The sequence below is a fragment of the Nothobranchius furzeri genome, chromosome 3, assembly GCF_043380555.1.
Source record: "Nothobranchius furzeri strain GRZ-AD chromosome 3, NfurGRZ-RIMD1, whole genome shotgun sequence".
NCBI lineage: Eukaryota > Metazoa > Chordata > Actinopteri > Cyprinodontiformes > Nothobranchiidae > Nothobranchius > Nothobranchius furzeri.
The window spans coordinates 73,477,785-73,502,539 of record NC_091743.1 but is presented as its reverse complement, the minus strand read 5'-3'; the positions used below and the strand labels follow the sequence as shown (position 1 = coordinate 73,502,539).

Genomic DNA, 24,755 nt, shown 5'->3' with positions numbered 1-24,755 from the left:
ACACATACACACACACACACACACACACACACACACACACACACGAGAACACTTTGGGCTTAAAGAAAACTTTCAATTTGAAATCTTTCTTCAAAACATTCTTTTTCTCCTCAAATTCAAAAATTTCCCACATTTTTCAAAAATTGAAAAAAGAATAAAAATAATGGGAAGGAAAAAAATCTCACAATTTGATATACTTTCCCCGCGGCTCTATGACTGTGTGAACATGTTTAGAGACGTTGGACGTAAAGGTCTACAATACAAGCTGCTTCCAATGTCATATGTGAGCTCCATTAACATGATCTTCATTCAGTTCCTATATGCAACGATTCTTTTGCTTCACAGCATTAATTTAATAAATCAACCCCTGAATGAAACACATAATATATTATATAACAAGTGGGTGAATGCAAGTATAAATTCACTTTTTAGTCTGAAATGCAACCATGTAAGGAATAAAGAGTGACTGTAAATACTGCCTTCAGCTCGTTACATCTACAAAATAAACATATCTAAAACACACATCTATGATCCACTGCTGAAGCCTCACATGTTCCATTTAACCTTTATCCGTGTTTAAAAAATCGAACAAAGTAACTCAAATGAGGGTTTGCAGCGTAGGGACCCTGCTGTGGAGGTGTCGGTGCTCCTGAAGATCTCACTTGTAGCGAGATCAGTCTAAACAAATCTGAGTCCAGCAGCTAATTCCAGGAATAATCCCACACATTCATGTGGATTAACCTCCATGCTAAATCTTCTCAGATTTCCCCAGTCCGTACAGGGCTGCAGTAGTGGTTTAGGTCCGTTTAGCTCCTGATCATAAAACACAACCCCAGGTTAAAGCACATTTTCTTCTCTTCTTTTTCTTTAGAGTGTCTCTTCAGATTTGCATGACTCCTGTAACAACAAAAGAGTGAGCAGCTAGTGACAGCCACAGGCTCGGACCACCATGTTCCGGTACTTTTTGAGGATGACGTTGGAACTGTCATCGAAGTACAGAACCGAGATGCCATGGAGCTGCGTGGGGGCGCAGCAGGGCTTAGGGACCGTCTCTGGGTTGATAAAGTGCACCTGGAGGAAGAAGGAAGTACAGAGAACTCTTCAAAGAAATGTGGGGGCTGCAGTGAAAGTGCCAGGGACTGTTTGGGGCTTACCAGAGTTTGCACGATAGCATGATTGGTAGCATTCATGTACGAGTTTAAAGGGAACGCACACTCTCCCTCGCAGTAATATGCAGCGTAGCCTTCTGGTGCAATAATCCAGTCCTTTTCAGAGGAAAACCAGGAACAAAACAGTTAAAAGTCACTTTGGAACAAACATTCAACTAAATGAAATTTATTTTACCTGCCATCCCAAATCTCTAAAACTGACATACAGCTCATGCTTATTGCAGCCCTCTTTAGAGAACCGAAGGTTATCTGAAACAGATCATTCACACACAGCAGATTAGTTGGTAAGCCTACCGGACTTGTCGAGATGATGCCGACAGTTTTAGGTACCTGCTGCAGCCTCCGCTGACCTCAGAGCATCCTGGGATGACCTCTGCGCTTTGGAGCGATTCGACTGGCGCCCCTTTTGGCCGTGGGCTGATCGGGTGCTTCTAAATCGCACCTCTTTGGATTTGAAGAAGATGACAAGAAAGGGCTGCTTGTCATTTGGTTCTCTGCCTGTCACCAGGCCAGCCAGTCGGGGGTTCCTCCTCTGGCCTGCAGAGGGAGCCAGAGAAACAGAAACCTCTGAAGCTCTCACAAAGTCCTTAAAAGTTCTACAGTTGATGAGCCTTCAGATTCATAGCCGCTGTAACTAAATCTGTTTAGCAGATATTAGGCTAAGATGTGCTTTTTTTCATCACTTATGTTACAAGAGCTGATGGATGATAAGTAATAACTCAAGGAAGAGACCATAAAACTGGGCTCAACATGTGGTTGATGCTAACCGTGGCTGTCCTCCAGGATCAGGCGCAGACCCAGGTTCTGCTCAGGCCGAACCAGCCAGAGGGTGCTGGTAGCGGTCAGGTCAAAAACCAGCCATCCTTCTTCTGAAGCCCAAACGTCTCGCTGGTCCAGCAGCAACATCCCCACTTCACTGGAGAGGACCAAATGTTAACAGGCACAGTGAATTTCAAGGCGTGTCAAAGCAGCATTTAGGGATATATGCATGTTGGACTGATCACTAAAGCAGTTTTACACACCAACCAAGTCTCCACCGTGATGGGTTACTTGTGTTTGTGAAGAGGGAACGTAAATGTCACTTTGAAAAGTCTGAGCAGAATAAAAATGAATGAGGAATGTTCAGGGAAATATTTGTCTGGTGGGTAAATGGATGAAACGTTTGGTCAGCTCCAAATGCGTGGTCTTGATAAAGTATTATTACAGCAGATTGTTTTATCTTGCTTTGGATCTTTGCACCACTTCTGTCTGGGGCTCCAGGGAACTCTAGATCGATGTTTGATCCATTTTAAAATTATAAAATAATTTCAATAAGCAGAAAGAGAAATACTGAGCAAATGTGGGAATGAAGATGAAACTGAGTCCTCTCTGAGCATTGAGTTTATTACAGATTAGAGGTTTTGTGGGACAACTGACTCATATTTGAAAGGTTTAACGCTGATTAAACCACATTTTTATTAATTTAAAAATCTCTGCTAAAGGTATTTTCTATCTGATGGTTAATCCTCTGACCCTTCATGCTGCTGTGAAGTTCTGAAGAAGCACCCATTGCCTTTTGCAGCTGAATTTAAAAACAATGGCCCCATTAGACATCCAAGGCCTCTGCGTCTGGCCCTGCTGCCTGATCGTCTATGGCCTGTGCATTACAATGGTCTTATCTTTACCGCCGTCGTCAGCCTCGCTGCTCCACATCAGACACCAGCATCCAGAGCTGCTGGCACCACACGGTTCCTTTTAGTGTGCAAATGAATCTTTTCAAGATTCACGCTGAGAGTTTAAACCAGAAATCAGAGCCCCTGAACCATCGGAACCTAATACGTGTCTTTTCTAAACTTTATTTACGATGTAAAAAATTAAGGTTAAATCAGTTGTTTTGACTTTGAAATTAGTAAAGAGACAAAAGACTTTTAAATACTTCTTAACCCTCTGGAGGCAGGCGTTGCAGATTTGCAACGTTAAAACCTACCTACCTGGTTACACCACATCCATGTTTCATGAGGATCTTTTAACTCAGAAGTACCCCTGAAGGACTTAGTTGTTCGTCCTTTTATCAAAACTCATTTTGAGCCTGAGAGGGTTAAAATGATTTTGCTGTGAATTTTCTTTTATTATTTTACCTACTCAGTAATACACGAAGCACAACAAATTAATGAAAGTAACTATTTTTAGTAGAAAAGAATCTTTGAATCTTTGCTAAAATTGACACACTAACTTGTTTGTTTGCTGTGCTTTGTTAAGTTTATTGGATAATGCTCAAAAATCAGCAACAGCAGTGGGTTAGGACCAATGGAGCTTTGTACAAATTACCATTAAACAAAAACAGAAACAAATAAATTCTTAATAGTAAAATGTTCCTAAAGTTATCCAGTAAAACATTTATTGCATTAATCGGTTTAATCCTAAATAACGTGGTTTCAGTTTAAAATTAGCATCTGAGCTAGCGTTCTGTACCACCTGCAGTTCTGAGTGCATGTTCGGAGTTTCATGAGGTTTATACCTGGTTAACTATTTTAATTTCATTAATAGCGTGAAATTAAGCTGCTACGAACAGTTTAGGAGCAAAGAAGCAGTATTCTACTTAGTCTCAGATCCTGCTGTGACATGCTGGTAGCTCCCTAATCTGGTTAGAGCTCTCTTTTCCCAAACAGAAGAGACATTCCAAGGGTGTCCAAACTGTGGCCCGAAGGCCATTTGCAACCCTAGAGAAGGTTAGTTCTGCCCTGACTGCATTTTTAGCCACACGTGCAGATTTGCAAATGTGACGTGTTACTAAAGGTTTACTAATGATGCTCAGATAAGTGGCTGCTGTTTGCGTTGCTCCACTAAATGTATGTTTCAGGTCTATTTATATGCACGCTTCCAGAACGCATCAAGCTCACCACTTCAGATTGGAACAGACAGGAAGCCCAGTACTAGAGCAGTGTAAATATTTGGTAACTTTCAAAATAAAAGACACATGCAGTTTTCCAGTTGCTTAAATTAACTTGGTTTATGAAGCACTTTATGACTTGTGTCTGTAAAAAGTGATATAAAAAACACTTCTTAACTAAAAAAAATACACCATTACCCATAACACATCATTGATTGGCTAGCACACCGCTGCTAACCACTTAAACATTCTCCCTCTCCTGATAATAACATTTTACACTCTGTAACATTGAATGTGCTACTACTAGTTTACCCGTTTAATTATAGATTCACCAGGATAAATACAATAAAGTTTATCTCTCGCCAAATAGAATATTTACTGAGAAATCACAATGTAACTATGGGAACAGTGTGTGTGTGTGTGTGTGTGTGTGTGTGTGTGTGTGTGTGTGTGTGTGTGTGTGTGTGTGTGTGTGTGTGTGTGTGTGTGTGTGTGTGTGTGTGTGTGTGTGTGTGTGAGTCATGGCAGAAGGCTGCTTATACTGAGCCAGGAACCTCTGCAGGTTTCTTCTTCCTGTTAAAAGGGAGTTTTCCTCTCCACTGTCGCTGCATGCTTGCTTAGTATGAAGATTGCTGTAAAGACTCTTGACACTAGTCAGTGACTCGATGCAACCTGCTGGGTTCCTTATATAAGAAACTTTTTACTGATTGGCTTAATGAACTGACCTCACGGGTGATTTTGTGATCTCATGGGTGATTTTCTGACCTCACGACCTCACGGGTGATTTTGTGACCTCATGGGACCAGCTGGTGATTTGTGTCTGAAAGGCTTCCGGTGGAGAGGGAAGCACCTTTGAGCTTGCAAGGAAAATGTATCTACAACATTTTGTGCCACTTATGTATCTGGTTGAAAGCCCAGGTAAGACAGCAGAAATTCACCTTTGGGTGTTTCCAGTGTAACTAGCCATTAGCCTGTCACTCATATCTGTTTCTCCAAATGGAGCTTTTCCAAAGTGCTTTCTGCAGCAGATATTAATTGTTAATTTCCACAGCTCAATCTTTGCCTTTCGTCAGCAGTAATTTTTGTTTGTTTACTGAAGCAAACACCTTTTTATTACATTAGCTTTTACTGATTCCTTCAGCTAAGAGGATAAAGATGGAAGCTTTGTTAGAAACATTTCCTTTTACATCCATGTCAACACAAATCTGAACAACGAAAACTTTAACTTCGGTTGACTTTGTCTGTTTGTGGGAAATGAAGCAACAACCCCAAAACAAAAGAAGTCTCAGTTAAGTTGTAATTATACAAAAACAGCGAGAAAGGAAAATCAAAGTTGGCAAACAAAACACAGCTTGAGACGATCTGAAAACCCCACAGACGTAAAACCACATGTGTAAATGTTAGCGTGACATAGCGGGGGGTCTGGGGTATGTGAGCTGTGGGCTGTGCGATAAAATTGCAGGTCTCCTGAGAACAGATCGGTTCTGAATGTGTCAGAGTCAACAGCTCAGCGAGACGTTGGTGTTTCTGCAATTAACTCAAACGTCTGTGAAAACAGCACCAGGGCTGACAGTCACGAAACATAAAATGTCATATGGGGGAAAATGTGCGCAGCTCAACCACACCAGTCTAGATAGTAATCACACTAAGCAGGGAAACAAGCAGGGATTCACATGACTTGGATAGTGACTTGGAAAATTATTAGGGGTCAGATCAACAAAAGAAAAACTTGGTGAGCATCAAAATAAACAAGACACAGTATGGAAGATATGTTTACCTGTTTGAGGTCTTCTGAAGGACCTGACAGACGCAGACTCTGAAGGTTTCATTCTGGATCCGCTCCTGAATGAAAACCTTGTAGATCCTGAACTCTGCTGCTGTGATAGCTCCCCCCTCTGGAATACGGGAAATATCAAACTGAAACTCTTGTGAGTGCGGCTGGAACAGAAAATCCTGATCCCGATCAACTAGAAGGAAGATGATAAGATGTTACTGATCCAACCCCAGAAATAGGAGACGTTTTTAGAGACCATTTCTAAGATAATTCAGATGACAAAAATCTATCAAACTTGCTGCATTATCTGAGAATACTGTAGTAGCTGTAGCTTTTATCAGAAGTGTGTTCCGCCACCCAGATTAATAACTTTGTTAGAAATAGAAAAAAAAATCTATTTATTATTTAAGTCAAGTCTGCAACGTATGAAAGTTTAAACGCTCCTGGCTGGTTTACATTGGCTACTGTTTCAAACTGCACACATGTGATGACCACAAAAAATGCCAGTAAGGGGCACAGCCTGCAAAACCACAGCAGCAAGTGCACTTAAGCAAACACACAGAGTATAAAAAATACACACATTTATGAGTGTCTTTATGAGTCTGCATCCACAACAGCTCCATGATAATGTTGCAATGCATCACCATCCTGTGATCTCCAACATGAAACTGGTGGTGACACCGGGAGCTCAGAATTTTCAGAAAATTTTTGGTTGAAAAAACTTCAAATATTTCTGTCCAGATGTCCATTTTTGTGGCGCTGCTCAACTTGCTCGCTCCAAGAAGAAGCATCATACGAGGAGCTGATTGTAAAGTAAGACATAAAAAAATTGTGATAAAAAAGAACAGCTGCAAAAGTTTATGTGGCAATAAAAATGGACTAGAACTTTTTTTAAGTCACTATTTCACTTTATTTGTTTTAGAAATGTTTAAAGTTCAAATAATTTTAGAAATGAATATTCAAAAAGCAATAGTATTAAATATAATCCTAACTATTTAAAATCAAAATTAAATATTTCAACTTACACTAAAATGTTGAAATCCAAATATGAATGTGTCATTTTCTAAATAAATAATTTGCTACTTTGTAAATTTAGACTTCTGTAGAAGTGACATATCCACCTGAATAAATCCATGATTAAAAGATTCCCTAACAAAGTCATTTTAATGGGAAGATTAGGAATTCGTAAAAACATTTATCAATGTTTTTGTCTAGATTTTCATGGCACGTCAATAAATAACTCATGATTACTGTATAGGAATAGAGCTCCTGGAGTTGACGTCACTTCTCCCGGCATGCAACAGTTCAAATCGAACGGCGCCATCTTGGCAGGCAGAAGCCCACTGCTAGGCTATTTGTTATTGTCAGAAAACTCAATCAAACGGGAAATATGGTAGATTCCTGTTGTGCCCCAGGATGCCAGAACAGACGCGAACGAGATAAGGGTAGAGTCTGTTGCAGAATTCCCCAAGATCCGGAGTGCCGCAAACGTTGGATCATCGCAATGAAACGTGCTAGTGATCGGGCTGAAATGAAACTGTGGGATCCCGAGAGTAAAGGTTTTCGCTTACACAGCAACCACTTCATATCAGGTACTTAAACCAACGTTTCCTCAACTGTGTATGGTGTTTATTTTAAATGCTTTTATTACGATTCTTGGTGGGCTTCCTAAACTTATTTTGGCGTGGCTTTTTCTGTCTTATTACTCCTATCAACAAGTAAATATCACGTAAAACGTTGCCTCGTGAGTTCTGCGTGCTGCCGTTTACGTGTTTTATGATGACAGCAATTAACCGGCTAAGCTGTATTTCATTTTTAAGCAATGGTTGATCAATTGTCAGATCACACAGACGGTGTTGCAAGGCTGTTTTTGTTACAAAAATCTCCACTTACCCTCCCAGTGACAACAGCGTTGTCCTTTGCAGGAAGAATCCAGATCTGGATACTGACAACAAACCCTGATTGAGTCCATTTGTATCCCTCCAGGCTTTTATATGCTCTTAGCGATGCTCCGGGGTAGGACGAAGGAAAATAAACAAGGAAATTATAAATGTCAGGATATCTCAAATTCAGTAAGAGGTCCGCTCCGACAGCTTCTGGCGTTTTAAAAAGTATCTTAGGGGCGTGGTAAGGGTCGGAGATGTTTAGTCTATTTAATTTCTGACTACATAAAATGATTTCTTTGGTTCTAAAGTGTGAAGTAAACTCTGATGGAGTAAAATCCAAGCCGATCCCGTTAATTTTGTTTACTTTTGCCTGCCAACATGGCGTCTACTCTCTGAGAGTCACGTGACGTCCAGAGCTCTATACACAAATGCCATCAAAGTGACTCTGAGACCTTGGACGGGAGATCTCTGTATCATACTTTTAATCTGAATTCACATGTAAAAGTAAATTTTTTTGTTTTGTATGGCACCTTTCAAGATCAAAATAATGTGTTCCACAAGCACAATAAAAATAAATCATAATTTGAAAAACGTTTCAGCATAAAGTTGGGTTTAAAACTTCCGTGTTAAGATTTCAAAATGTTGATGTAATCTGATATATTTAGCTATGATTTTAACGACTCAGACAGACGTTTAAATATTTCTAATTGATGTTTAACATTTAGGTTTAACTATATTTAGATTGAATGCTGTGTGTGGCAAAATGTTACAGATACATTTTCAGTATAATACTGTTACAATCGGCACCCCATAGAGGTGCATTGACTAGCCACCTTAAACCCAACCTGTTAGCGTGCACACACACACACACACACACACACACACACACACACACACACACACACACACACACACACACCACATCACCCCGACAGATCACAAATGTTTCAGAGCATAGCCACCCATCTTCACGGGCCCTGACGCTAACATGCAGAAAGTTTTTATGGCACCACGGAGCTTTAAGCACAATGACTCACAGTTCTCTAAAAACACTTTTAACGACATAAACACACACACATGCCCCTAGCATTGAGAGCATTGCATTCTGGACCCTGCAAGTCATTTGTTTGACCGCAATTAAATGCTGGAAGAGAGCGAGGGCTGATTTTATGAAAGCAATAATTGCTTGTAAGGACTTGGAGTGTTTATGTTAGGGACCATTAGCTGCAGAGATCAGACCTCAGATATGCAAACTTCCCTCTGGGAGAAGTTTCAACACTCAGGACTGCTCCTGATGCTGCAGGGCCACACAACCACACAGCTTTCATTAACCTATAGCAGTTTTATAGTAAATGTTTCTTTTCCAGAAGGTCTACGTGGGGGGTCAGAAGCTGTGTTACTAAAAACACAAAACGCCACCGCTGTTGAATTGTGTCATTGTGAAAACGTAACTGATTGGTTTCTGTTAAGGTCAGTACAACTCTGAGACGATCTGAATGTTCTGGCAAGCTCGACAATAATAAAGCAAAACAAATAAAATGGAAGAGGGCAAAAGCAGCAATTATTTTGCACGTGAAAGCGCGGCTAAAGAAGCGGGATAATGAGATTTTCCAGCATCATCGGTTTAGAAAAGAAGAGCCCTTTTCTTTCTTCTTTGGCACAAAATGTAAAAATTCCTCTGTTCTTCAATGACATCGCCCCTCCCTCTACCGTAAGATCATTGAGGCAGATTTCCTCCTGCAGCTTTAAAAAAAAATCTCATAAAAATAAATATGCAGTTTGATCTGGAATAGTACGCCGTGACTTTTGGTGAAGAAGAAATTCAATTTCCACACCAAACAGAAATGATGGTCATTTGGAGTTGTACGCCTCACACGGACTTAGCAGTATTCAGAGTTTGATCTGGACATTTGCATGACTGAGTTGACATTTTCAGATCTTTTGTGACTTTTACACATTTGCAATGTAAGTTTTATGATTTTTGGAAACCTTTTCAGTAACATTTTCACCTGAATGATTCACCTTTACATCCCATCGAGGTCCCTTCAGGCGTCGGAGCAGGGATTGTTGGTGGTGCCCAAGCACAGACACAGATCAACACGGAGTTGTGCTGTTTCAGTGTTGGGGCCAAGACCTTTAAGAGCCAGCTGAAGACACACTTTTATTCACTGGCTTTTATTCACACTGACAGGCGGTAAGGGGCGGTTGCTGCTTGTCTGCTGGTCCCGCCTACATTTTAATAGGTTTCTGATTAATTTCTTAAATGCTTTTAAATGTTTTAGATGCTTTTATTTTAGATATGATACAAAAGTGTGTTTGTGTTTCACAGGTGCACAGTTATCAGTTTGATAGTTGCCACGGTCACCACGATGGGGACCCTAATGAGACACTGGCAACTGATGGTGCAGGTAACTCCTCTTCCTGTCCAAGGTCTCAGAGTCACTTTGATGCCAGACTTCAAGCTTCTCAAGAGTTATTTTCAGTAAAACAGTCAAATGAAACCCAACAAGTGTGGAAGCTGTGGTCCTCGGAAGGGAAAGGCTACAGTCCGGTTTGGTCTTGACACGATTGTTAGAAGACCACCAAGAAAAAGTCGCTCTGGCAAAAAGTGGAAGCAACACCCCTGAAAAAATAAAAACAGAAAAATTCTGCCAGTCACAGTGAGCCATTGTGGGGATGAAAGAGGAAGAGCGCACACACTCTGGGTCTTTTTTCTCCTCCTCTGTGTATTCAAACTTCTCAAATATGAAACCACATAAATCTGCCTCTGATTTTTAAAAACGTGCTTCCAGTTCTCATTAAGGCTGTTGGTGAAAAGTTCACGAGCGGCAACGTGACATGAGATGTTCTGACAGAGTCCAAATGTTTCATATTAACAGCAGGTTTACGTGCTGACTGGAAGGGAAAAAGTCCAAATGCTCAGAAATGCTGCAGATTTCAGATAAATCCCAGCGAGTTAAAATAAAAGACAGGAAACAAACTCACGCAGCAAGGCTCTGAACGCAACGAAAACAAAATATCACCTGGTGTTAGAGCCTCTGTTGTCCCCAACCATCATCATGCTGCAGCCATGAAGACAAATAAGAATGCACCTGCAAATGTCACTGCAGCAACAACATGTCTGTCCTGGTCATGTCTCTGCCTCCCCGGGGGGTCCAGAAGGGCCTTTTCAGTTCCTGGTTTTACCAAACAAAGCCCCCCTCCCAGGAGCTTTAAATGAATGTCAAGGAAATCAGATACAAGCATGTTGTCATAACATTTACAGCTCCACTGCAAATGCATAATGCATGACCTGTTGTGACCAAAGGGACCCGAAAAGTCACAATAATCTGACTTTGTGACTTTTCACAAAGACAGAATGGCAATTTTTAATTCAGTCAAATCTGAAAGATTAGCACTCTTTCAAAGTCTCCTGCAGCTCTGAGGACATCATTACCTGATCATCTCACCTGTCTCTGTATTTGTCCCTCTGAGGTTTTTATCCTGGTTCCTGTTTTGCTTGGCTATTCTGTTTGATTGAAGATGTAGGCTTTACTCTGGGTTATCTGATAAACTCCACCTGATTGGATAATTTGCTGGTGGAATTGAGAACACCTCTCTGCGTATCTGACTTTGGAGTTGAATTAGATTTCTGGAAGTGCACAACCGATGTTTGCATTTAATTAGGGGTTTTCACACTAACTGCTGCTTCTGCCCACCATCTGCATTAGTAAAGTTCTCCTTAAGATCTCTAGTTCCTCAGTTATCTCCAAAAAATTCCCACTTTCATGCTTTCTCCCGCTCATCATCATTTGATGAGTTTCTTTTTCATTTGCAGAACATGAGCAAGACGAAACTTACTGAGGTTGGCAAAGCTCATCACGGTGTCCGCGTCTTCCAGGAAGTGGCTGTCCTGCAGGGACACCACAGCCGAGACCGGGGTCTGTAACACCGGCTTGTAATAGGAGTGTCCGGGCGGCTCCGCGTCCGTGGAGACGGTGTGGTACAGATCCAGCATGAACACCGGAGCAGCGGGCTGCTTGGTGAGCGGTCGCGGGCGCTGCGGCAACCCCAGGATGGAGAGGATTTCCCGCTGGATCTCCCTGCGCTCCAGGTTCCTCAGTCGCCTCTGAAGGAAGCTGGAGCGCACCTCGTTGTCCAGTGAGACGTTGGAGAAGGCCAACGCGCACAAAACCCACATCTGGAGGAGCGCAATCGGAGCCACCACGCTTGACAACATTTTCTTTCTCTAGATTTTACGCGCGGCTCCAACTGAGTGTCGATGACCCTGGAGGTGCGCTTCTTTCATGAACACGCCTCCGGTAAACATTGGTGGTTTTCATTCATTCATGACTCGCTGCTGTCTCTCTTGAGGCGCAGCAGGGTCTATTGTGCTGGGACCACAATCCCAACCTGACTACTGATTAGAGCACATACATGATGGGACATGCCAACACACACACACACACACACACACACACACACACACACACACACACACACACACACACACACACACACACACACACACACACACACACACACACACACACACACACAGAGAGCACATACATGATGGGACACGCCAACACACACACCACCCGACACATGCACACAAACACACCCCCCCCCCCCCGAAACAAACACACACACACACACACACACACACACACACACACACACACACACACACACACACACACACACACACACACACACACACACACACACACACACAGGGGTTGAAGGTTGTTCCTAAGTACCTAAACTGAGCTTCAAGAAGTTTGAATTCTAGAAAAGAATAACATCAATACTTTTACGTCATTAAAAGTTTTATAATTGATTTTTTTTTCATGCAGCTTATTCCTGAGTAGGGTATCTGAGAGATGGTGTCTGACTCCAGCAGCCACATGGCTTAGAGCTGGGGGACACCCTGAACAAATGATAAATGCCCTGCACTTGTATAGCGCCTCTCAGAGTAAGGACTAAAGCGCTTTACACTACAATGTATCATTCATCTAGTCACACACATTCACACACTGATGGTGATGAGCTACGATGTAGCCACAGCTGCCCTGGGGCGCATTGACAGAGGCGAGGCTGCCGACCACCACCAGCAGGCAAGGTGGGTTAAGTGTCTTGCCCAAGGACACAACAGCAGAATTCTCTGTCTGGAGCCGGGATCGAACCTGCAACCTTCTGATTATTGGACAACCCGCTCAACCTCCTGAGCTACTGCTGTCCCAACAAGTCTTCAGTCTGTTGCTTGGACACAAAGAGACAGACCGTTGACTCACACCTGGGGACAATTTAGAGTCTCCATTTAAAGCTGCTGTAGCAAATCTGCAGAACAAGCTAGGTTTGTAACACAAACATGGTCATGGAACGCTCACCCCTCCCCTCAGGTATCTTACCTGAGACACTTCTGCCAGAACTGGAAACCTGCAGAGTAAACGGGAACGCGCTAAACACCATTTTCAAGGACCAAACGTCTTTTGTTGTCCGTGACTTCAAACAGTGTTTTTCTTTTTAGGACTCTGGTAGTTTGTCCTAAAGTTGGAGTGGTAGCAGCTGGCAGTTTCTCCTTCTCTGGTATTATTGAGCGGAGAATCTCTCACACCAGTGGTGTTCTGTTGCTAAATACATGAGTGTGTGATGAGTGGAGGACCCAGGGAAGTCCAGCGGTTCTGTGAGACCAACAATTGAATGGTCCAACGGTTTTCAGTCCAAAACGTGTTGTTGGTTGAGGTTTTTAGACACATGTGAGATAATGTTTATTGCTAAATATTTATTGCTTTTCTATGTTAGAAAATTGTTAAGAGGCAAATTTGGTGTTGCAGCTTTAACCTGGAATGCAGGATTTAGGTTTGAGCAGCAGCTGGAGAAAACACTAACACCATTCAGGAAGTTCACAACAGCGCCGGCGCTCCGCACACGCACACCACGCACAGCGCGTAGGGCACCCCGCCGGGGAAGGGGCACCAAATGCAAGCTTATGAAAAATAATATATATGTCACACCCTGTCCTGTCCCTCCATTTGGTTCAGCCTGTGTCCCTGTTGATTGCTCCCACCTGCCTCTTGTTTCCCAATCACCCAAGCTCACAGCCCTCCTGTATTTAAACCCCTCCAGTCCTTTGTCTCTTGTTGCTTCATTGTTTCCATGTCCTGCGTGCGTGAATCATTAAAACCCTTTCAGTTGTCCAGTTTGTCTGCCTGCCTGCTTTCTCCCCTGCATTTGGATCCTCACCTCCGCTCCACTCACCAGCGCACCCTGACAGAATGAAGCAACCAATTGAAGGAACCAGCGGGGAGATTCTCCCGAGGGAGTACCTGCTCCAGTGGCACGCTCCAAGCCACCACCCGGCTTCTCCAGCTCCAGCTCCGCCTCGCCGCGGACAATGGCGCCGGCGTGCACCCTCGGCCTTCCTCTCCACCCTCCCAGCGCCTGATGAGAGACCGGATCGAGAGACGCGTTCGGATCACTCCAGTTACGTGGGCACCCGTCTGGCTGTGTGCTCCCCCGGCGTTGGTCCACGGCATGGGGAGAGACGCCGGGCTCCCCCGCAGTCCTGTGTTCCGGGACGGAGCTGTGTGCCCGCCGCTGCCCCTGCTCTGCGCAGCAGTTTGGACAAGCCCCCGGCCAGACCAGCAGTTCCGGCTCCGACCCAATCAGCGCCTCCGTCATCTGCTGAGGGAGGAGCGTTGGCCGCAGCCCAGCTGACTGAGCTCGTCAGTCTCCAGGCGGAGCTTGGCCAGTTCCGCCAGCTCATCAGCTTCCAGGAATCCCGCCTGGACGCTCTATCCTCCTCATCTCAGGACCAGACTAGCGAGCCCGGTGTTCACCCAGCGGAGCTCGCCGATCTCCGGGCTAAGCTGGCCCAGCTCCATTGGACCCTCAGCCTTAAGGAGCATCAGCTGGACGGTCTGTCCTCCCTGCTTTCACAGTTCTCAGCACCACCTGCTCTGTCGCAGCCAGCTCCAGCGGTGGTCCCGGAGGTCGCACCGCCTCTGGTCCAGCCTGGCCAGGCAGCTCCTCCTGCAGCAGCTCTGCCTCCAGCCCAGAAGCTGATGATACCGGTCCAGAAGCAGGCGGTCCCGGCCCAGAAGCAGAAGGTTCGGGCCCAGAAGCAGATGGTTCCGGTTCTGGCCCAGAAGCAGACGGTTCCGGTTCCGGCCCAGAAGCAGACGGTTCTGACCCCGAAGCAGATGGTTCCGGTTCCGGACCAGAGGTTGACGGTCCAGGGGTCAACGGTCCAGGGGTTGACGGTTCGGAAGTCGATGGACCAGAAGTCGACGCCTCCAGACCAGGAATCGACGCCCCCGGACCAGAAGTCGATGGGGGTCAACGCCTCCTCCAGTTCAAGGGTCGACGCCCCCGGGCCAGAAGTCGACGCCCGTTCCTGTCCAGAAGTCGACGCCCGTTCCTGTCCAGAAGTCGACGCCCGTTCCTGTCCTGAAGTCGACGCCCGTTCCTGTCCTGATGATGACGTCTCCTCTGAAGTCGGCTCGTCTGATGACGTCTCCTCTGAAGTCGGCTCGTCTGATGACGTCTCCTCTGAAGTCGGCTCGTCTGATGACGTCTCCTCTGAAGTCGGCTCGTCTGATGACGTCTCCTCTGAAGTCGGCTCGTCTGATGACGTCGCCGCCTCCCAAGTCTGCTCGTCTGACGACGTCGCCTCCCAAGTCTGCTCGTCTGACGACGTCGCCTCCCAAGTCTGCTCGTCTGACGACGTCGCCTCCCAAGTCTGCTCGTCTGACGATGTCGCCTCCCAAGTCTGCTCGTCTGACGACGTCGCCTCCCAAGTCGGCTCGTCTGACGACGTCGCCTCCCAAGTCGGCTCGTCTGACGACGTCGCCTCCCCTGACGACGTCGCCTCCCAAGTCGGCTCGTCTGACGTCGCCTCCCCTGACGACGTCGCCTCCCAAGTCGGCTCGTCTGACGTCGCCTCCCCTGACGACGTCGCCTCCCAAGTCGGCTCGTCTGAAGTCGGCTCGTCTGACGACGTCGCCTCCCAAGTCGGCTCGTCTGAAGTCGGCTCGTCTGACGACGTCGCCTCCCAAGTCGGCTCGTCTGAAGTCGGCTCGTCTGACGACGTCGCCTCCCAAGTCGACTCGTCTGAAGTCGGCTCGTCTGACGACGTCGCCTCCCAAGTCGGCTCGTCTGAAGTCGGCTCGTCTGACGACGTCGCCTCTGAAGTCGCCGCCTCTGACGTCGGCTCGTCCGATAACGTCACCTCCTCCTCCGAAGTCGGCTCGTCTGAAGTTGCCTCGTCTGAGGATGCTCTCTCCAGTCCAGAGGTCGACGCTCTCTCCTGTCCAGAGGTCGACGCTCTCTCCTGTCCAGAGGTCTGCGCTCTCTCCTGTCCAGAGGTCGGCGCTCTCTCCTGTCCAGAGGTCGGCGCTCTCTCCTAGGGTTGTCACGGTATGAAAATTTAACCTCACGGTTATTGTGACCAAAATTATCACGGTTTTCGGTATTATCGCGGTATTTTTTTAAACGGTGTTGCATATGTTCAGAAAGCATTGAAAGTCCTGTTCTACACAAACTGAAATAGTTTTGAAAAGGTTTAACAGTGTTTATTAAACCTAAAATAACACAAAGCCTTAGCAAAAGTGCAACTTTTCACAAGTAAAGGAACAAATAGCTTATTTTTCTGGAACATGTTACAGTAGTCAGTGCAGGTTTAAATTATACAAATCCAAACATTCAAAACATAAACAATATGTAAACAAATCAAAGAAACACCACTTGTTTTCTCATATACTTGTTTTCTTCTTTATCAAAATGAAAATCTAAAACTCCAGTCCACACTTGACTTGAGCACTGTACAAGTCAACCTTAAAAAAATATGTATTTAAAACAAACAGCCACTTTAAACAAATTACTAAAATAACTACTACACTATGTAATCAAATCCAAATGTTCAAGTATAAATGGCATTGAATAAGTAAACAAATCAATGACAAGGAACTAATTGTATATTTCTCTTAATCATCAACAAATAAGATGCTTCATCCAGCAACGGGGTGTCCGTGACACGGTTTAAATGCTGGCAGAGGACGCTGCGGCTGCAGTATATAGTGACTCGTTGCATTCTCCCTCAACCAAAAGTCCTCACGTCATGCATTTAAGCTAAAATGTTAATGTTAACTTACCTTGCACTGGCTGTGGAGACGTGGGTGATGGTCACGCAGATGTGCCATTAGATTCGAAGTGTTGCTGCTTTTTGCAGACACTTGTTTCCTGCACGTTCTGCAAACGGGATAGCAGTCTTCTTTTAACTGTCCCTCAGCGTTTTTCAGAAATCCAAAATATGCCCATACTTCCGATTTAGTCTTCTTTGAGGGCTGATGGATGTCCTGGGCGCTGCCGTCTCCTCCTTCGGCCATTATTTCAGCTTCAAAGTTTTGGTGCCGTTGCAAACTAAAAAGTGCGTGTGCGCGCCGCGGGAACTTCAGCTGAAGCGACGGTGGCTGGTAAGGGTCACCGCGCTGAAACCGCGGCCACGGTAAACCCACCGAGATAATTTAGTTTTTTAAAAACTGGACGGTTATTTTTATTGTCAACTTTTTTACCGGGTTTTACTGCTATACCGGTTACCGTGACAACCCTACTCTCTCCTGTCCAGAGGTCGGTCCTCTCTCCTGTCCAGAGGTCGGCGCTCTCTCCTGTCCAGAGGTCGGCGCTCCCTCTAGTCCGACGTCTCCACCGTCTCCAGTGCCAACGGTGGTTCTGGAGGTCATACCGTATCCGGTCCAGCTCTTCTACGAGTCTCCGGTCCAGCCCGTCCAAGGGGCTTTGGCCCCGGCCCAGCCTGCAGAGACTATGTCCCCGGCCCAGCCTGCAGAGACTATGTCCCCGGCCCAGCCTGCAGAGACTATGTCCCCGGCCCAGCCTGCAGAGACTCTGTCCCCGGCCCAGCCTGCAGAGACTCTGTCCCCGGCCCAGCCTGCAGAGACTCTGTCCCCGGCCCAGCCTGCAGAGACTCTGTCCCCGGCCCAGCCTGCAGAGACTCTGTCCCCGGCCCAGTCTACAGAGCTCCTCTGCCATAGACGCCGGCCCCCAAGAGCCCGTCGTCGCCTCCTCCTCTGCCCCGGGCGCAGGCCCCCAAGAGCCCGTCGTCGCCTCCTCCTCTGCCCCAGGCGCAGGCCCCCAAGAGCCCGTCATCGTTATTGCCTCCTCTGCCCTGGGTGCAGGCCCCCGGACTCTGCTGGTCCCTGCCTCCTGATCATCGGGCCCTCTGTCCCTCTCGGCCCTCCATCCGGGTCCCCCTCCTCTGGCCCTGTTCGGTGTTCCTGTGGGCTTCTGGAAGCCGCCCTTTGAGGGGGGGGTACTGTCACACCCTGTCCTGTCCCTCCATTTGGTTCAGCCTGTGTCCCTGTTGATTGCTCCCACCTGCCTCTTGTTTCCCAATCACCCAAGCTCACAGCCCTCCTGTATTTAAACCCCTCCAGTCCTTTGTCTCTTGTTGCTTCATTGTTTCCATGTCCTGCGTGCGTGAATCATTAAAACTCTTTCAGTTGTCCAGTTTGTCTGCCTGCCTGCTTTCTCCCCTGCATTTGGATCCTCACCTCCGCTCCACTCACCAGCGCACCCTGACAATATATATGATAAAGACAGATTTCAATTAGAAGATGTGCAAAGCAAGTTAACAGCATGAATACGAGAGAAAACAATACAAAAAGGAAAGGAGATGGACCGTGTCCACTTTTCACTCTGTCCGGGCGTCCGGACTGGGGGTTCTTATATTGATGAAAATGTCCGGCTTTTCATCCAGAAGCAGGGATCGAATTATGGGGGAGCTGTATATCCTACACATCCAGGGGAGCCGGAAAAATGTTTTCTACCCATATTACTTCATTTATGGACTCTTTTGAGCAGAGAGCACAGAGAGCGACACAGCGCTGCGTTGTTGCGCAGCGCTCCAGGCTGCTGCGTCCAGCGCGCGGTCCATTCTCAAAGTGGCGCAACCAAAAAACTATAATTAACACACGATCGTTCATGTCCGCACATGTTCTCTACTTTCTGTCTTATTTGTGCCTGGCGCTCTGCTACTGCAGAGCTCATCGCCTGCACTGCGGTGATTTCACCTCACTGACGCAGTATCGAATCGCGCACTCCACTTTGCGGTCAGGAAATCCCTTTGATCTGCTCAAAAGTAACTGATGAGGTGAAAAAGTAAGAATCCAGGCAGCAGTTTTTCTGGAGAGTTTAGAGGAGACGCAGGAAGATGAGAGACAGGACAGGAAAATAGTTCAATAAAAGCAAGAAAGCAAAACAAAGTGTTGAAAAGTAAAATTTAGGTAGATTTATCTCCACTACACGTTTTTACCTGTATACAGTAATAAGTTTTACACATGCAATATTTATACATCTGATACAATTCAGATCACCTTCAAAACTCAGTCACACACCCAGGGCCGTTTCAAGACATTTTGGGGGCCAAGGCAAAATGACCCCCCCCCCCCCCCCCCCCCCCCCCCACACACACACACACACACACACTAAATATCAATCCTATTTTTTGGAAAATAATAAGCAGTTTGTGCATACAAGAAAATTAAAGAAAATTTAAGGCGAAGCGCTTGCACATACTGTGTTATTGTGTTGTTTTTTCTGTATGTGTATGTGTGTGTGTGTGTGTGTGGGGGGGGGGGCACCACGAAGCCTTTGTGCTTAGGGCACCAAAATAGCTAGCAACAGCCCTGGTTCACAACATCGACTGTTTATAAAAGATGGACAAACCCTCTGCGCCATCACCTGGAGGTTTCTGAAGAAGTCCAGTCTGCGGGTCCCACCACCGCCATCTTGGCCGCATCACACATCTCATTACTTTCTGAAAATATAAAAATGGGGCTGTGAGGGTGGGGGCAGATTATTCACACCCATCCAACTCTGAGCCAATGCAGCTATGAGCTAACTGAGCTAATTGAAGCTAACGGAGGTTAGCAGGAGCTTTTGGCCAGAAAACTGTGGTTGAGCGACTCTGCTACTCCCTGCCTTCTAGGCTGTAACATTTTTAGAATGAAGCAGAGGCTGAGGCCTTCCCTGGAGCAAGCAGAGGGACAAACCACTAGCTCTGACGGCTCTTCTGCTACCTGTCGATAATTCATAATTAAATCTAAATGAATGAGATCAGGGCCGTGCAGGGACCTTTGACGGGGCGTGTGCTCAAAGTAAAAAAAGGGGCACTTATAGAGCAATCCAATAAGTTAGAAAATTCAGATAACGAGACCCTTGGGTTCAAACAACATAATAAAAATATATAAATTAGTGTCATTAGTGTTAATGTTAGTTCATAAATAATAGTTTTAGTTTTTAAAGCTGACTTATATCTAGAGATGTTACAACCACATTTCTGCCCCTGATCCGAGTCCAAGTTGTTTGATTTTTGATTATCTTCCAATACTGAGTCCTGTTCTGATACCAGGTGGTGATGCAACGCATTATAAAAAAAGAAAGAAGTTGTCCTTCTGTCTGTATTTGTATTTTGTTATTTTAGCCTGTAAAGGTCACTCATTCAGGAAGTACATTTAACAGGAATCAAGATACTTTATTGCTATTGCACAGGTGTACAACCAAACATATTTTGTGCTTACTAAAGACAGCTCTAGTAAGAGGTAGTAAAATAAATGTAAAATAAATGCAACCACAGATACTTATCCAGTGTGATCTACAGCTACGTTAGCTGAGATCTTTTTCCTGTCAGTAGAAAATTCTTGATCCCATTCCATGTTCTCACTGAACTTAACACTAAACATGAGAGCTCTGCTACCAACCTAACAACAACACCCTTTACACAAAGGCACCATCATCACATACGTGGCAGGAGTCTCAGAGAAACTTAGAAGAATCTTCTCCAAACACAACATCCCGGTAAACTTTAACCCAACAGCACCCTCAGACAGAACCTGGTCCATCCAGAAGACAAAATACCCAAACAGAAGCTCAGTGGGGTCGTTTATGCAGTCCAGTGTAGGAGCACTGTCCAGATGTTTACATTAGAGAAACTAAACAACAAGTACACAAGAACATAACACAACACAGGAGAGCCGCCTCTTCAGGTCAGAACTCTGCAGTCCACCTTCACCTGAAGGACAAGGGACACACCTTTGACGATGACAAAGTCCACATTCTGAACAGAGAAGATAGATGATTTGAGAGAGGAGTAAAATAAGCTATCTATGTCAAAACGTGAAAACCCCACTTTAAATAGGGGCGGGGCTTAGATTTCACCTTTCCAGAACAAATAATGCAGCTTTGGTCAAGGTCAAGGTCAAGGTCAATTTTTACTTACAGAGTGCATTTATAGCAGCAAAGCTCCACCACAGCGCTGTACAAGGTAAAACAAATCAAGATACAACAAATCAACAATAAAAACCTAAAATAAGATGAGCACACAACAGTCACAATCTATGATAAAAACTGTTAAAAACTATTAAGATGCTCAAGTCAACCTGCATTAAAAGCCAAATCAAAAAATTGCGTCTTAAGAAGGGATTTAAAATGCTCTAGATTCTGTGTGGTCCTGATGTTGAGAGGTAGCTTTTTCCACAGTTTGGGACCAACCACAGAGAACGCTCTGTCGCTGCGAGTCTTGTGGCGGGTTTTTGGAACTGTTAAAAGAGCTTGAGAGCTGGACCTCATGGTTCTGGCAGGGACGTAAGCGGACAGCAGCTCAGAGATGTAAACTGGGGCCAGGCCATGAAGGGATTTAAAAACAAAAAGTATAATTTTGAAGCGGATCCTGTAAGAGACAGGAAGCCAATGGAGAGAGGCCAGAACCGGGGTTATGTGATCCCACTTGCTGGTTCCAGTCAGCAAGCGAGCCGCTGCATTTTGGACCAGCTGAAGTCGGTGTGGGGAGGACTGGTCCAGGCCAGAATACAGGGAGTTGCAGTAGTCCAATCGGCAAGACCGAACAGGTGGATGACATGTTCGAGGACAGCAGGAAGGTATGGCTTCACCTTTGCTATCTGCCTTAGATGATAAAAACCTGATTGGACCACTGCACTCACCTGTCTGTAAAGATTAAAAGAACCATCTAAAAACACACCAAGGTTTTTAACACAGGCTTTAAGAAAACCAGAACAAGGACCAAGAGGACCAACAGCGTTGTTTAAAAGATTAGAACTTTTTTTTTAATCTCATTCAGTTTCAGTCTAGGTCACATCTTCCTGCATCTAATCAACACGATGACTCACCATCAATAGAGGCTAACGACTCATCAGGAGATGGAGAGGTGGGGTACTCAGAGTAGTTTCTGCTCTTTAAATAACAACAGACAGCTACAGCTTATGAGCTTGACTCTCCCATATTCCAGTTAGAACTGACAAAGCTCCTCAGAGGAGAAGTGAAATGTTTTAAAGAAACCAAAGAAGTCCAGTTGCCTTCATCTGAACTCTATGGAGTAATATTCAATAATAAAAAATACTTAATAAAGTAATAAAACGTATATAATTATGCTCACATTCACTTTTACCATCTCTTTGTGGGAGGTGGAAAATTTATCACATTTAACCCTCTTATGAGCATAAATATAACAAGTATTTTTTTTTGTTTTATGGCTTTAAAATTGTAATAAAAGTGTAAAATGTTTGTAACCGCTCCTTTTTTCAGAACAACCTCAGCTTTCAGTGTCTGGTTTGTATTTAGTGTTTATGTTTATTAAAGTCTGTAAAACTGCAACTTAAATGAAAAAAAACTGATTTGAATTTTCTTTACATTTATTACTAAACAGGAACTTCAAAATGACTTGAGCAAACTATGTCAAAAGAACTACTGGTATTTAAACTCAGAACTGCAAACACTCAGAAAAAAGTGTGACCCCTGACCTCACGTTAACCAGTTTAATGACTGCAGCCTGTCTGTGACCACAGGTCTACGCTCTGGTCCAGAGAACGGGATACAGTAAAATAAATACTAGGTATCATAAAATAACACTCATGGGCTACTTCACAACTGTAGCTGCATTTCTACCAGCATTACGAAGATCAATATGCCAGATAAAAGGTTAAATCTAAACATTTCATTACAAAAAGTAAACTAATAAAATTCTGCACTGATAACATTATATTTTCAACTAAATAGATATTTATTGTACGTATAAATAATGCTGGAATGAAGCTGAATCATTTAGTAAACAGCTGAGTGTTCAAATAAAAACCAGTGTGACTTTAATCTGTCCCTCCTCATGTCACCATCTACAGAAACAGCCTTCTGGGACACCTGACCAACCAGGTGGATTTTATTTGTGACGTTTCCATAACTTTATAAAAGCTGCTGATGAAGATGATCAGATCATCTCTTTTCGGTTCTCGCTCTCCCGTCGCGGTTCCTCCGTTTCTTTCTGTGATGCTGCAAAGCTGGTTTCCTTCTAATAGCGATTTTTGGAGTAACAAGAATAACATCATGTAATACCTCGTTGGAAAGCTCGTTTTATGTACTTTTAGACCCCGTTTGAAGTATTTTTATTCGTTTAGTAATTCAGAAGTTATGACCCGGAGAATCTAGAGTGAGACACATCCGTGATTCTTTGAGTTTCTGCAACTCTTCAGGAGAAGTCTCTCTCGTGTCTCATTTTCTGTCCCAGACATGCAGCTACCTGACTCTGCTCCACACACACTAACCATGGACTCAAACGCACGTAAACAAAAGCTCAAATATTAAAATCTATCCAGCTGACTTGAAGCAGGCAGAAAAAAAAACTTGTACAGGTAGATGAACGCAGAGTCCTGTCCGCAGGGAAAACGCCGGTCTGTCGTCTCCATGGCTACAAGGTAGAGTGACAGCAAGGACAACCAATCACACGTTAGTATGATGCGGCAGAGCCAATCAGTGAGCTTGTAGGCATGTCTAAGGGAAAATAGCCTTCAGCTTGAGGCGGCTGCCTCCGCATGGTCCTAGTGCCCGATTTGTATCACAGTATAACAGTTTTGTACGGTAAAATCCAAGAGCATCTGGCTGCAGACATCAGCTGGCGTCTTTGCCGTGACAGGAAATGACGTATCCGGAAAAACAAGTGTCATTACCTTCGCCGGAAGTCATTACCTTTGCCGGAAGTAGTTTTTTCGGGTCATTACCTTTGCCGGAAGTAGTTTTTTTTTCTTGAATACGCTTTATTGACAAAGCACAAAAGTAGTTTGGATTTGTCAAAACCATACCGTGTCGTTTTTCTCTTCGATTTGTACACATTTAAGAGAAAAATTACACGGTGGGTCATTACCTTAACCAGAAGTCATTACTTTCACTGGAAGTAGTTTTTTAAAAAACAAAACTTACCGGAAAAAGCTTTTTATTTCGGATTTTTTTTTCTCTTCAGATCTGGACTGGCAAACTTAAGTAATGTTGTTACCTGCGTTGCATGAAAATTGAATATTAAATCCCTTTGTTCTTCAGACAGGGAATTTTTATGACAGTAGCACATACATACATACATATAAATTATATATATATATATATATATATACACACACACACACACATATATGTATATATACACACACACAATAAAAGGCTGTAAAGTGAATTAAAAAAACATATGGATAAAATGAGAACACGTTAAACTAAGACTTTTCAAAATGTGCAAACAAAATAGTACTGGCTAAATATTCAGTTTTATTGTTAAGCCCAAGATGAACTTTTGACCTACACCAATTGCTAAAGTACAGGACTCCCAGAAGCAGTGAAAAACATTTCAGCAACACTCCTCTCTCACCAGCAACAAAAATTAGTTATTAAATATCCACAACACTGTCCTACTGTGTATCACAGCAGCTCATTGCAACAGAATTTAACTACTACAGCTGATAACTATTTAGCTAGTTGGTATTTATTTTGAGTGAAAGACAATAAAACCAAAGAAACACTTGATTTCACAACCATTTTATTTTCGGTACAAATGAATTTGCTGAAGCATGGCTTTCTCAGCTGCATATCGATTCATCCCCTCCCATTTTTCCAACACTTTTATTGTTACCTGAAAAACATGCAGGATTACTTCAACGTTGTCGTCTTCCTCCGCATGTCCGGGTCCAGGTCGCGGGGGCAGCATCCCAACTAGGGAGCTCCAGACC

The 24,755-nt window shown here is 44.5% G+C and overlaps 1 protein-coding gene across 4 annotated transcripts; it reads right to left on the bottom strand.

Annotated features, from left to right (window-relative positions):
* Positions 1-51: 51 nt before the first annotated feature.
* On the bottom strand, positions 52-23,453 carry LOC107384971 (bone morphogenetic protein 7). 4 transcript variants are annotated; one of them, XM_070549535.1, is made up of 8 exons: positions 23,395-23,453; positions 19,441-19,516; positions 5,816-6,005; positions 1,937-2,085; positions 1,500-1,706; positions 1,345-1,418; positions 1,155-1,265; positions 52-1,071 (listed from the first exon to the last, which is right to left on the bottom strand). In XM_070549535.1, the coding sequence occupies exons 2-8, from the start codon at positions 19,508-19,510 to the stop codon at positions 922-924; spliced, it is 951 nt and encodes a 316-aa protein (XP_070405636.1). In that variant the 5' UTR covers positions 19,511-19,516; positions 23,395-23,453; the 3' UTR covers positions 52-921. The 4 variants fall into 4 exon arrangements, with proteins under 4 accessions (XP_070405636.1, XP_015813997.1, XP_015813998.1 ...); XM_015958511.3 differs by lacking the exons at positions 19,441-19,516; positions 23,395-23,453 and adding an exon at positions 11,539-12,244; XM_015958512.3 differs by lacking the exons at positions 19,441-19,516; positions 23,395-23,453 and adding an exon at positions 11,539-12,244 and having other exon boundaries at positions 5,816-5,933.
* Positions 23,454-24,755: the final 1,302 nt, after the last annotated feature.